Raw genomic sequence first — 15,147 nt, 5'->3', positions numbered from 1 at the left:
AAAGTCTTGCCACCAAACTCACAACCCAGAACCCATCCTTAAGCTGTCAAGGAAAGCTATCCACTTTCCATCAACCTGAATGCTGGAGCCCTAATTAGGAACCACATTGCTTTTATTAGCATATGACCTTTACATGTGGTTGTCTTTAGTATGTTCAGTAATGCTCAGAATCAAACCGTGTTTTGAGTTTTAAGAAGTCAAGGATACAGCGAAGAATGAAATAATGAGAAAAATGTTACACTTGAGGCAATTCAAATGACAAAGCTCATTAAGGGAGTAGTATCAAATTTTCACTTTAGTGTAGAAAGGCAAAAATCTGTATCATAAACTTTTAAATCCAATGTCAAACCGAGTCAAAGATTTTTAAATTTACTGAATATGCAGTTTTTGAAGGTCAAAGAGAAGGTCCCTTTAATATTTTCTCTGCAAGCATTTTGACACCCTGAATCTGAAGTCAGGCTACGGAAGTAGCCAGGGTCACGTAAGCAGATTTCCTGATTTTTAACAAAATGCAGCGGGTTTTTTTTTAATATCTTTCCTTTGTTATTTATAGTTTAGAATTCTTTCCAAAGATGCTTTAAACCAACTAAATGCAGCATCCAACATTCATTGGCACACCTGGTAAAAAGAAAACATTAAAAATAAATGTATCTTTTTGTCAATTGAATAATCTCATGTTGGAAAATGCAGAAAATCTTACCTTAAATTTGGGTACTTATTTAATTATGATTTTATTTATATATATAAAAATCTGCATATATTTTATACATTATATATTTATTAACTATATATAAAATATTAGTTATACATTTATTATAAGTTAAAAATATAGAAAACAATGGCTAATACTACAGTTATTAGCACGCATAACAAATTATCTAAATTAAATATAATAAAAATATTACTGAAATTTGCTTATTGTTTTAAGTTAGTCAGTGTTGAAAAAATGTATTTACCAACACATAACATTTAGTTAATTCAAAATTGAATCATTCTGATATAGCAAATGATGAGCCTCATACTCTGGACATTAACAGCTGTAATTACAGGTAAAAGTTTTCTTTCTGTTAATCTCTCATATACACATGCTGTATAATTTTGTCTATGCACGTGAACAATTGTTGACCAATTCCTGTACAAAAAGCCTATCAAATTAAGCAAGTAGTGCCACTTGAGGTTACAACTTGATAGATCGTTTTAACATCCATTTACACCAAATAAAGCCAGTTGTTCTAAGGTTCATTGCCCGCCTTCTCTAAGTAGTGGGTGATCTTGTACAATTAAAGGAATAGGCATAGATTGGAGCAATGTATCTGACACTGCATGTGAAGCTTTCTCCTTCTTTACTCCTCACAAGGCAGGAAATGAAAAACTAACATGACAAAATTGAGCATATCAGAGAAATACTGTAACTAAGATGTTTGAAAGAGCTGGAACAGCGGCAATGTTGAACAATATTTATGTTACAACCATCTGCAGTGGTTGATAAGAGAAATAAGAAATACTTCATAAGCTTGTTGCACTAGAAATTACTGTATATCTCTGTCATAAATGGGAAGAGCTTTGAGGTGTGTTGTATATATTTTATTGTAGCATGTTATATATCAGAAATATTGAGCAAATTAATAAATTTCTTGCTCTCAGTTACATCTCTCAATTCACTTTATAAAACTATAATGTTATACATTTACAACAGTGTTAACTCAAAGATATATGCAACAGAACAATAACTTTATTAATGTAATTTAATATTGTATGTCTCCAACAGCTTCTTCTGTGAGAAGATTTGACTAATGTGATTTTTTTTTTTTCTTTGTCACCATAAATTTAAAAAAAAATCCCTCTGTAAATTATTCAGTGGTATTTGGTTAAAATTGAATTTCTCCTAGGCTTGCACACTGCCTTCCGTCAAACTTATTCAACGAACAAGACAAACTGAAGCAGCACTTGTATTTGATTTCAGCTTTGATGGCGCAACAGTGAGGCGATATTTCAAATAAATACACTCTGGCGCTGAAACGCATTGCGAATATTTTGCCTGACTCATTCAAAAGATTTTTTAATAGCACCTTTACAACATGTTAGAATTGGAACATCTTATTTTAACAAAACAATGAAATTACAATGTTTTGTGCAATTTATATGTTTTGTTTTTCAAAGTAACAGTCCTAATCATTTTCACATCATGATAATAAGCTAGAACGTGGGAGCAGCCTTGCGTATAACAGATTTACTTTAATACCTCCAGGTGTGAGAACGTAAAGGTAAGAGCACGCAAACTCCACAAAGAAAGGCCTATTCATTCATTACTTTACTCTTGTTTTTAACTAATAGTGATCTGAACAAATTAGCTAAAATGATACTATTTAGGTCAGTTTTTCAAGACAGCAGAGAAGATTTCATTAGTGAATGCATTATAAATTACATACAGTAAAGTACTGAGTGTGGGTAACTTTCAGAAGATCTCTAAATAATCCACCAGACACTGAGAGGCCCCTAATTAAGGAAAACTTGTATTGATTTCTCAATCTTTTGCAAATTATCTTCACTCAGCTAAAGCTTACAGATGAATGTTCTCACATACCATAAATATTCACTTATTCTGCACAGGACATCTGGCCAGAAGAAATAAAATTAGATTTTTTTTAATAGTCAAACAAGGCAACCTGTAAAGGAAAACTAAAAGTAAAACTATTTATATATTTAAAAAGCATGCTTTTAATGATATTGTTTACTTTTCTACACAATTTTCAGTGAATTTTAAAAGCCATGAAGGAAGCTTGCAGCATTTAGATTCCTGTTTTGCAGCAAAAAAAGAAAGAAAAATAACAATGAATAAAGCTCTTTGAAAAAAAAAAGGCCTTGAAATATAGGTATAAAAGCAATTCTTTTCCTGCTCTCTAAACTGAACTTTGGAATACAAATATGACCTAGTTCTGAGAAGTGAAACCCATAAAAGGCCATGTTGATATATCCTATTGTGTCTGAAGTTGTGACTTTTCCGGATTTAGAGGTGAGGAGAGAAGGCTAAGCAATGTCAATTAATTGTATTGACATCTAAAGAACAACACGGCCTTGCCTTTGGCTTTTTTTGTCAAACTCTTCATGCAAATTCAACAAGAATTTGCATGAGGAGTATGCTTGATGTGCAGAACTATTTAAGCAACATCTCCGGTGGCTGACTGGTTAGGGGGTGCTATCTGGACATTTGCTCCCCACCTCCCACCCTCTACCACTGACAAGACAGTTTATGCCTACGAGCCCCTATATGAAGCATCAAAATATACAGTATTTCCCCTCCAGAAAAAGATCATAATCTCTATGACTGTCTTTGAAACTGAAAAAATCTAGAGACAACAATAGTGATTCACAAGAAACTAATATTTTTTTGGAAGTTATATTTATGCCAATACATTTGGTAATCACTTTTATCCAAACCAACTGGTTGGCTTAGCACCAGAATACAATGAAGATGTGATGTCACTGTATCAACCTTTTAGAACGCTCAGTATTTTAGGGATACTTTGAGTCCCTAAGATAAGACCCAAACATGGAGAAGCAGCATTCAGTTTCTATGCTCCTCTAATCTGGTACCAACATTCAGAAAACTGCAAAAATGCAGAAACACCGAGTTCCTCTAAATGAAGACTAAAACCCCATTTGCTTAGAGTTTTCGTTGATTAGTAACAACTGGAACATCATGAACTGTTGTATATTTTTCAATCTCTCCTTGTTTTCCTCTTCATCTCATCTTTTGTGGTTTCAATCATTTAAAGTACTTAGAATTGCCCAGTTGCTGAAAATGTGTAGTACAAATAAACTGCCTCGCCTTTATACATGAGAATATGACAATGCAAACTAACACAAGCCACTTTAAAGGATGACCAATAGTCAAGTTCTGTCAGAGGTGACACTGTACAAACAGGCTGCAGGAAAGGAGTAGGTCAGGGTAGAGACGCTCTCAGAAGAGCAGGGTCTGCAAGGGTTTGTTAATGATATACAACACTGTCCTGGTCATGCTTGGTAGGTCATTCCATCATCATGGAATGACACAAGGAAGGAGTATAGATTGTTTTTATCATGTTTATCAGGAGCCAACACTCCTTTGACGAGATACACCTAAGACAACATGACTGTAACCGTATTAATCACACAACATGCAGGTGAGCATAGATAACCCTGTGCTGTGTAGGTGGCACCACTGGTGTGAAGTGCAGCTTTTAAGTTTCCAAGCGATAGCCCTTATAATGTCCTCTCAGCAGTAATGTTAAATCGGAAATCAATAGAAAACTGTTATCCTTTGTAAAGTAGCACATATTCCCTAACAGGCAACCTTGGTGTTTTTGTTTCCATCTTGTAATACTTTCCGCGCTGTCATTTTGTGGTAAATGTGTTACTCAGCACTGAAAATAGGCTAGTGAGGCTGTTTGCAAGAGAATATCACTGAGCAGTTATCTTAAAGAGTTAAATAATAGGTCCATTAGGCACACTGTTTCAGTGCTCTATTCTGTTCTTAAAGGCATCGATGAAGGTCAAGCATAAATGGCTGCTGCTCCCTGTTTGAGCCGTAGACTCTGAGCTTAGCTACAGCTCTGGGAACTGGCTCACACAAAAGAGTCCGCCAATAATGCTGCTGGCCTAGATAGGCACACCAAACACAATAGTGTGGCTGTGCTAATTTAGAGCAGATCAAACTTTAGGCTAATGCATATTAAAAGAAAGGCTGCTTATGAGCCAAATTTAGAATTCAAATGTGCCGAGTACAATGTAGTTGTCATGGTAATATTGGATTTCAATGTTGTCTTTGGAATTAAATTAGCTTTTTGCCTACTTTTTTCTCGTCTTTGCAGCTTTGCTTCTAGGAATTACATAATTTCATTTATACAAAATATGTCCAAATTGTGTTCTTGTTGTTGCCTGAGCCACAGTACATTGCTCCTTCTCAACAGTTCATAATCAACACAGTGCTACCCAAGGGGGATAAGAAAGTGTGCCATTATCAGCTGTAAGGTGTCATCCAATGTCACCGTTATCTGTTTCATTACCAATATTGTGAGATGACTGGAAGTGTCCTATGCACTGAGAAGACAATTGAAACTTATGGAGAATTTTAGAAGTAGCATTATTACGCTGGCTGTCAAAGACAGTGGCGCTAATGTGATAATATGGGCTGCTTTGTTTTCTTAGTCTGTGGATACCTTGAGTTGATGGTACCAGGTGTCTGTTCTCTACCAGAGAATCCAAGTGGCTTATACAGCAGTACAATTACCAAGAGCCAGCAAGACGACTGATGACTTGCTAAAAACAAGTCATAATTTGTAGTGTTTACATTTGTCCTAATGCAGCCATTGAATTAGGAGTATTTAGTCTTAAATAGGTTGAATCTGTATTTGGGAGAAAAATCTTGATAAGAAAGTCACTTTGTTTTTTGCAACAAAAACCTTTTATTTTATTATTTCAGAAAATAAAGAAAGTGCATAACTCATTTCACTTTTTTAATCAAGATAATTTTGAAGTTCAATTAACAATTGCTTACATCATGTAAAATCTAGAACTGGTGCAAAGTCATTTCCTTTTTAAGAAAATCTGAAGCTCAAGTAAACGCTTCGTTCATTTAAAAAAAACAAACCTTGTCAATTTGAGCAACTTTTGTGGAATTTTATTCAGTCTAACATTGCATCCTATTGCAACACCACACACCAGCTACCCACATTGCACCATCTGACTGAAGTTTGTTTTAGGATTTAACTTCAAGACATTTCAGTACCATTTGTTCTATTCTCACTGATTCACTGCAGGCAAACAGACATAAGTTGGATACTGACTTTTTCTTTCTCGATTATGAATTGATTTCCTTTTTCCAGTCAAGAAACAACTCATAAGCCATTTTAGCTCTGCAAGGATGTCAAATCCTAACGCTTAGTGTCCTGGTTACATCCCTTTTGAACATAAGCGCTTTCAAGTGAAATTAATCAATCTCTTTATCACACGGGCAGTGTCATTACCCAACCACAGAGTGAGAAATGAAAGTGCTAATCGCACAGCAAGTGGGGCCTTTGTGTGGAAAGGCCAAGTTTTCCCGCTCTGGCAGCCTTGCAAATGCGTGTTCAATTGAGTTTTTGAGGCGAGGAGAGACTAAATTCAGAACTTGTTCAAAATTCTTTGTGAAGAAAATTGAAACATGGAAGTGTCTTGGAATATGGTTCTCAGAAAATATATTTTTTTGCATATAAACAAAAACCTATAGCTTCCACACTTGTAATAAAACCAGGGAATCTAAAATGTACGTGTACTTTCTGTATTGACACATTTCTTAATAAAAATTTAAACAGGGTAGAATTTCTTCTCAACCCATTTCAGCAGATGAAATTTGTGCGCACAGATGAGTCTGAAGTTTAACTGCTTTATATACATTGTTATTTCTAATCCGCTTGTCACACATGGGAGTGTTGGTGAACAGTCACTGAGAAAAAAGTATTATTATGCTAACCGTCGAGGCATACAGACCTGCAGGCTTGATGATGTCAAGCAGACTAAGATTTATGCTCCCTGTGTCGGTAAGAAAAAAGAGTGGGTTTCTCTGAAAATAAAAGTATTTTTTCTGTTTGCTTAGTGCTTGCTTCTTTGTTTTCTAAATATGTTAATGACTCTTACACTGTAGGCAACATACCTAAGCATAGGTGGGTGTGCACGTTCAAATATGCAACTTGACACTTTATGAGACATGCTAGACTCAAAGAAAAATGTGTTTTATTGAGTTTTATAAATACTCAGACTACTACTAGTAAAGACTAGTGAAGTATCCTAGTATTTAAAGTATATTTGACTATATCGTAACTTAATCCCACTAGATATAGGACAGCCAATATAAAGTGTCCTGCTAGTATATTGTCATTCCATAACCACAATCTTTTTTTTTTTTTTTGAGATCTTGTATAGAAGACCAAACTAAAGTAGTGCTTACTTGTGAAATGGGGGGAAAATGATATATAGTTTTCAATTTCTTTCTATCAATAGGACTGAAAGGTTTTGATACTCCTAAATAAAATGTAGGACAACCAATTACCTTTAAAAAACCGCTTAGGGGTAAGTAGTTTCCACTTGGTGGATAGCATCATGTGGCCTCATTCTTCAAAAACAAACGTTGGGTTTGTGAAAATTATTGTGAAACTTAGCTTTCTCAAAAAACTGCTTAAATAAGTGGATCTGGGTGCAGAAACAGTGGCCCACTGAATGGAGAAATGATGCAAGATCTGTGCCTGGTGCAACCCAGGAACAGTTAGAAATCAGGAAATAGGAGCAGGAATCAAGTTCAGGAGGAGTTTAGGGCAGAACTAGGCTATAAAACATGCATAGCAACAACAGAGCAAACATTTAGGGAACAAGTGCTATGGTCAAATGAGATCAAAACCTTTTTTCTGCCTACATGATTAAACCCTGTGTTGCAGAAAACTGACACTGAAAAACCAAATAAACCCACGAGAAGCATTATGCTGTTAGGTCACTTTGCTTTTGCAAGGACAGGGAAGCTGGTCGAAAAGTTGATATTTATTTCCAATGAAATACATCCTATTCTATGTTTTATTTGAGAAAATGTGGAAAAACATCATTGTGGAATAAATACAACACATTTCACTTTCTAAATGTTAATACTTTTAATTGACTGACCCAATTTTCCTTTACAGAAAAAAGTTATCATAAGTGTTAAAGCAGCAATGGCAATGGCCAATCATAAAATATTTTACCTGCTTTCCATGAAAAATGATGGGCTTTGGAAAGAACAATGTCCGAGTGGGCTGGAATGGAAAAGAGAGACGAGATGAGAAGGAAAAGGCTGAGGAAGTTCCCAGTGTGCTGTGTCCAGGCGCTGACCCCAAAGTCATCTTTCAGAGTCATAGTCCAGCCCATTGCTGCCTCTCTTACTCCTGTGAGGATAAAATGAAATTCATCACTATCTTAATAAGAAATATATCCAGAAACCTGGGCCAGAATAACCAGAGGTGGGAAGGGACTGATCATAAGGGAAAAGACGAGAATGTCACTGAGACTATCTGCTGTATGGAAATAAAACCAAGAACTTTGAGTTCAGAAACATAATATGCAGTGCCACCATCCAAAATGAGGCACATTGTTCCACCCAACGGAAACAGTTTATTTCCAATTTCAGTTTACTACATACAGCATGCATGTAAGGGAATATGCAAGCTTCTTCTGCTAAACGGACAACACAAATAAATCAAGCAGGCATATCATGAACAGCAAGATGGACAGGCCTATAGAAAGATTTAAGTTTACAAAGTAACAAAACATTTGCATGTTTCACTTGCAATTTGTTGTTTCTCCGGCTACTTTTAATCCTCAATTTATTTGGGATTTTACTGGGATTCCTGAGATATCCATGTCACTGACTCACTGTCTAAGAACATTTTGTTGTACTGTAGCACATGGTTATTGAAAAATTTGCTATTGTTGATGAGCTTTTCAGCAAGAGCTCTCCCAGTAGTTTTTTCTTCTCACTTTGCTGTTCAGAAGTCCAACATAAAAGCGCTTTATGTGCTCAACAGAAGAAACTCTTTCCTCATAAACATTGACAAAGACATTAACGTTAGTGTTTACAAAGATTAAAGTATCCTTTCATCTAAAGCTTAATGTTTATCATTTATTAATGGTGATATCTGTATATATTAATTCAAAAAATCATTTTATCTTACTGAGCATAATAATAAAATACATCTTTACAACATGGATGTCCGCTTGAATGGTATTTGTTTTCAATTTTGCAGATCAAATTAAAATAATGAGTTTACTAAGCTTTTTCTTAGTGATTAGAAATCATGAAGAGGATCTAATGGTGGATTAACTGCCAAAAAATAATTCTGCATTTGATATTTTGTTTTACATGGTGTTTCTGTGGAAGTCCAAAGCTTTGAATTACTGTTGCTTGATCTTGTTTGGAGAGATTAAATGTCTGGCTTTGGTGATTTTTCTGTGTTTTCATGGTGCTGAATTTTGTTTAATGAAAAAATATGTAGAGAAAAGGATGGCGTGGTGCCTGGACGTGGGGACCCAGATGCACAGTTATTGATGGACGGTCTAATTTTGTTCGAGCTTTGGCATTTTATTCCAAAGTCATTTTTAAAATAAATTCAGTGTACACACAAATCTCAACATTTGGCAATCCAGCAAACTTATTAGCAGTAGCTAATATGAAGCTGCCAGCCTTCACCCTTCCACCAGCTCTGCAGATCTGCGTTTTAAAGATTTCATCTATATTACATGTAATTGAAGTCATTTCTATTTCTTCTTACTGCTGCCTTTCTCTCACATTTCTATCACCAGAATGTACTCTTTGTTCGGTTGACTGAACAACCCACCCTGACGCTTGCACACCCATATGCCAATTACACACCTCTAGCTGCTGATTACAACCCTTTCTCTCTTGCGGCACAGTTTGGAAAGCATACCTGACTGATCCTAGATTACATCCTCCCTCCAGTCTGTCTAATTTGACTATTCACAGGACAAGCAGTTCTCTCTTTAAGGCTAACAGAGCACATTAGGACTAATTAGGAAACAAGATCTGGAACAGAAACAGCCTATAAAAACATGCATGTCCTGGAAGAATGCCAGACTTCATTTTAAAATGGACATTTAATTTAATCCCAGGGTCAGATTTTTTTTTGTGCAAAAATTTAGCTGCAAACTTTTTCACATAAAGCTCAGGCACAGATGCATTCAATCAAAGTATCCCACTTACTGCCCCTTGAACAAGTTCCTCAAGCTCAGTCAGACTGTGTCTTAACAGTATTTGCAATTAGTTTGAGGCCTGGTCTTAAACTAATTAAGACTAATCAGTCTTAAGCTTTTCTAACACATAAAGGTGCTTTGATCTAAACCATCCTATCCTATCATAGCTCTGGTCTATGTTTCGGGTCATTGTCTTGTAGGAATGCAATCATTCTCCCCAGTCTCAAATCTTTCGCATTTTCTATTGAGTTTTTCTCTAGGACAGCCTTTTTCAGCTCCATCCATCTTCCCATCAACTCTAACCAGCTTCCCTGTCCCTGCTGAAGAAAAGCATCCCCATAGAATAATGCTGTTACCATGTTTCACGGTAGAAATGGTGTGTCAATGGGGATGTTCAGTATTAGTTTTCTGCCGCATATAACATTGTGCATACAGAACAGAACGCTTGATTTTTCTCTGATTGGAACAGAGAACCTCCTTTCGGATGTTTGCAGTGTCCCTAACTGGCTTTATTGTAAACTGCTTATGAGACTTATCAGAAGACTATTTTAACAATAGCTTTCTTTTAGCCTTTTTTTGATCAATTTTACATTCTTGTAATGCATGACTAACAGTTCTCGTATCAACAGATTCTTCTGCATGCACTGTGAATCTCCTCGGTTACTCCAGAGTTGCAACGAATCACTTGGCTGTTCCTCAATTTAATGCTTTCTTGCTTGCTCAGAGTTTTACTTTGGGGGTATTAGATTGAAGGAGGGTGAGTGCAATTACGCACTACACTTCATTTGTCAAAGAAATTGAAAACTTGTTTTTTTTGTTTTGTTTTCTATTTCTAAACTGCAGACCACTTTCTATCTTATTCTATACTAAAATCCTTCGTAAAAGAGTTTTACGGGTCATGTTGTAGGCTGGTTAATGAACAACCCAAATGCAGAGAGCCAGAGGCAGGTTGTTGGTAAAGAATTACTTAATGAAAAAATTATGAAAAAAATTACAAAAACCACAGGAATCACATGAAGCCAGAGACAAAATAAAAACAGGAATCCAGGACAAAAAATGACAGCAAGGAATTGATGGGAGGAGCCAGCAAGGAGTAAATGAGAAAGAGGTGCTTAAGTACTGGGAGGTAAAATGCTGAAACAATGGACCTGGACTGACTGGTTAACTGATTGTAGGTGTGAGTGGAAAGAGCAGAAGGCAGACTGAGGAGTGGGAGAGAGAGAGACAAAGTGACACAGGTGATAGGGAAGAGTACGCCAGGGATCTTACAGTAAAGCAAATTAAAAATAATAAACTCGGGTAACTAAGAATAACTATACACAATAAATTAGCATAGTAAACTAGAATCACTGAGAAAAGACTGAACTAAAAAAAAACAGCAACAAGACTGATCTAACCAAAATAAAAAACTAACAAATAATAATTAAACTAGAATCAAACCAAACTACAAAACAACCTATGATCCTAACATTAATTGTGTGATAAAATGCTAAAAAAACACAAAAAAAAGGTAAAAGAGAAGGTTCCAGGGATACAGATAATGTCCAAGGCACTATAAAGAGAAACACCGGCTAAAGTGGATTAAATTTCTTTTTTGGAAAAGACCAGCGCTTAAAGCAGCTAAATATCTAGGTCAAAGGCACCATGCCAGGCTCTCATTGGATGGAAAAAACCTGGAGATCAGCAGCATGGCCAGGATGATGCTGCGTATCGCGTTGGAAGCTGCATGATCTGATGGAATGCAATCTGTCGCCCTGTCTCCTGTGGTCCTGGTTTGGTGCCCATTCACTGGACTCAGTCAGCGAAAATCCTGCAGTTATCATAAGGAAACAGATGCGCAGAACTCCACAACCCTCCGTTTCACAGGTGGTCATAACAATTAAGACTTGATGAGATGTTTCCAAATAAAAGAAAAAAGCTCATTTGGTTTGCCAAGGCTCTAAAGAATCAACATGTGATCCTCCAGCCTCTCTTTAAATAAGCCAAACACTCTGCTGAATTCAAGCGGAAACAAACACATTTGACTACAGCCCGAGACGCAACCTTCATCACTGGATTTCCACAAAATTATTTAGCCAACCAGGTCTTTCTGTCTTTACATTCTGTGTTGATATTCACGCTTCTGTTCCTATCTTGTCTTTGTGGTCTGCATTCAATACGGTCTGGTTAACAAGGCTGTAAGTATTTTTTCCACATTGTTGTGCATGTAATTGCTTTTGATTGCTAGCAATAAAAACACGGCAACCCATCCCACTCCATCCCTCATCTCTCCTTCACAGATGCATGAATGACCATGAAGCAGAGAAACAACTATGCTCCACTACGATGTCTTTTTGTTTTCTTTTGGACTTTGGTGAGTTTTAGGTTTTGTTTTGAATTCAATGATTTTGAAGTTTTTGGCTTTTGTGTTCCTTTTTTTATGTTGCAGTTATATCTCTCTGCTTTTATTGTTCTCTCTGTCTCAGCAGCATGATGTTTGAAACCCAAGATATTCAAGGTTAAAGGAGAATTTGATAAAGTACAAATATCATCTACTGTTAAATCAAAGTTTGAACTGATTGCTGGGTCATCTAGTTTCTTTTGTAAATCCTGCTATATACAAATAGTGTCTATCTCTACTTTATCCATAAGCTACTATATTTACAATGTAGACTAAGAAAAAGCTAAAAAAAATAAAATAAAATAAAAAAGATTTAATGGGTTTCTAGATGATTGTGAACTTAAATTTAGTAGGAGGATAAAAAAAGCTACTGTTTACTTATTAGGGGTTTTTCCCTCTTGACTTTCATTTAAAAAAAGGATGAGATCAGGATATCGATGGGATCAGAAAAACGCAAATCTTTTCTAACCTTTTAAAACACTGTAAGTCCAAATGAAAATGTTTAATGCATCAAATTTTTGATTTTCACTATGCATAATGCCTCTTGTCCAGTGGTGGAGATAGGCACCAGTCCTATTTTGGAATAATGCATGATATATGAAACCCACCTGTGCAAGGTGACCTCCAGTCATCCCTTTGGGTGATATTATTAGTAGAGTTGCAGATGACTCTGAATAGTCCTTCCCGAGAAGATGTTAGCCGAGCAGAGAGGAGGCGTCTGAAGATGTTAAGTCTGGCAGGGATGGTAAATCGCCTGTGCCAGGCCTTCTGCTTGCAGCATCATGCAATAGCTTAATCTGGTACAAATGAATGTGTGGTAGGCTGGGACTATGTCACACCTCCTGCAGCAGCGAGCACCTTCGAGGTGCTAACTCTGTCAAGCGCCCACTCACTCAAGTACCGTTTGGGGATGGTCCAACAAGCATGGGCAGCTGTAAAGAGTCTGAGGAGAACAAAAACAGAGAAAAATAAAACAGATATAAACATCTGACCAGAGACTAGTAAAATTGTTGATATAAACTTGTTTCAGAATAGCTGCAAAGCTACAAATGTCGAAAAAAAGAATGAAAAATGGATTGTAGATGATCATGACCCCTGAGTTCAGTGTCTTTTTTTTTTATTTTGTACACCATCAGCAGAAACTGGAATAAAACTATGACTATTTGCAATTCACTCATCCAATATAACGCTTCAGTCTAGTGCAATGAACACACAGAGTTTGCGCATGAAAATAAGTATTAATATTATGTTTTCAGGTTTCAGATTTACTGCAGCACTACAGGAGACAAATCATGTCACTTGAGCATCATTTTAATGAAGCTCTGGGTGTTGGTTATGAATCTTTTCTGAAACAGCATAAGGAAGAGTCTCTTATTTATTTCTTAAAACACATTCTGATATCAAAGACAAGAGTTGAAGCTTTGGGGGTTTTGCTCTTTGCTATTCAGTGATTAACTGTCAGTCCTGTAGCCAAGGCTGTTCATCGAGCTCACCCACAAGAAACTGATTCTATTAACATTCTTTGCCTTTAGGTCCCATCCACTCCCTAGTATTTTGAGAAGCTCTGCAGTCTGCTTTCCAACTGACCTGAATGTTCACGGCCCTAAGATCCCCAGATCCCATTGACCCAGAACTTATTACTTAAAGCTTTTAAGGGCATTTTCTTTGCCATTCTATTGTTGTTCAAATTAGCTTGTTTCTGCAGCTGCACTTCACAGTTTACAGATGGCTAACAAACAGGATGAATGCAAGCTACTATTGAGGATGGAGCAATCAGATGAAAACAAACCAATTTCAGCTGTGGACAAATAGTTAATTTAATGTAAATCTGTGTATTACCATGAAACTCTATCGGTCTCTTGCTAATACATTTGTAAAAATTGAAGCAAAGACAAAAATCTAGTTTCTGTTTGCTACTTTGTATGTGCCGTCTTTGCACATACAAATACTGCAGTCATTTACTTATATTGAAAGAGTGATGATTTATATTTTAAGTTATATGGCACTATCACAGCTTTGCTTCAAAAGTAATTGTGGGTATTAATGTTATGATATATATCACAAAATATTTCTAATCTATCCGTTTGCTATTAAAATAAATAACATAAGTCTAAGCTAATATCAGCATAAAGCATACCACCATTTATTTGATTACTGATGCTAGATTTAAAGGGCTTTTTAATTGTTTTGTTTTGAATAATGACTGCATCTGACCATGTGTTGTTTTGAGTCTAAAAGAAATTTAGAAATGCATAACCTTGCACTTGTTAAATAACATTCCCATTTTTTCAATCGTTACCACTCCATCTTAACAGTCTGTATTCAGATTTAGCAGCTCTGCAGCTGAGAAGAATGTAAATATAAGCATCAAAAGATAATTATGACACTTTGTTTTAATTGTAAATCGTGTAATTGTAAATGCAGCTGAAGATGTAAGAATTATAGCAGTACTGCACATTGTGTCGGTTTGGTTTATTTTAGCATGCATATTTGCTAAATATGCATGCTATGTGCATATTTAGCATGCATAAATATGCTAAATATGCATGCTAAATATGCACATAGCATATCTGTTTTTGTTAGCAAAAACAGATATAAACGTTTAAGCAAAAGCATTCTCGGTGGGAACATACCCGTTCCAGCGGACACCAGATTCAGACTGGAACTCAAAAAAGCATCATTGGAACATTTCTACTTTAATTATATGAATGGCTTCTGTTTAACTGCTGTGGCTTCATCTTGTAGTCTGAAGTCTGAGAGTTAAAAGCTGGCTTTACTTAATAGCAGAGCTTTTGCTTTGCAGTATCTTTGTTTTCTGTTTCATCACACCGTGTGCAGGTTTTCAATGTCACCCGTCATTTTCTGAAGGTATCTTTCACTTCACGTGTGATGCTGTTGCAAATTATTAATTCTGTTTTAGTTTCAATTTCCAACTTAGTAAACAAGAAGCTGACAAAATATTCCCACTGCAAAGGTTAGATCTTTAGTTTTGAATATGACAAGCTGTAAAGACAGACTGA

At 36.0% G+C, this 15,147-nt stretch overlaps 1 protein-coding gene across 2 annotated transcripts in view; it reads right to left on the bottom strand.

Annotated features, from left to right (window-relative positions):
- Positions 1–15,147, bottom strand: part of thsd7ba (thrombospondin, type I, domain containing 7Ba) — a 204,534-nt gene that overhangs the window by 146,343 nt on the left and 43,044 nt on the right. For both annotated transcript variants that reach the window (XM_032567890.1, XM_032567891.1), the window contains exons 2-3: positions 12,736–13,070; positions 7,746–7,925 (exon numbers count right to left, since the gene is read on the bottom strand). In XM_032567890.1, coding sequence (XP_032423781.1) covers positions 7,746–7,908 — 163 coding nt within the window. In that variant the 5' untranslated portion in view covers positions 7,909–7,925; positions 12,736–13,070. The remainder of the gene's footprint in view (positions 1–7,745; positions 7,926–12,735; positions 13,071–15,147) is intronic.

This window comes from Xiphophorus hellerii, chromosome 7 (assembly GCF_003331165.1).
Source record: "Xiphophorus hellerii strain 12219 chromosome 7, Xiphophorus_hellerii-4.1, whole genome shotgun sequence".
NCBI classification, from domain to species: Eukaryota; Metazoa; Chordata; class Actinopteri; order Cyprinodontiformes; family Poeciliidae; genus Xiphophorus; species Xiphophorus hellerii.
This window is presented reverse-complemented; position numbering and strand designations above follow the sequence as displayed.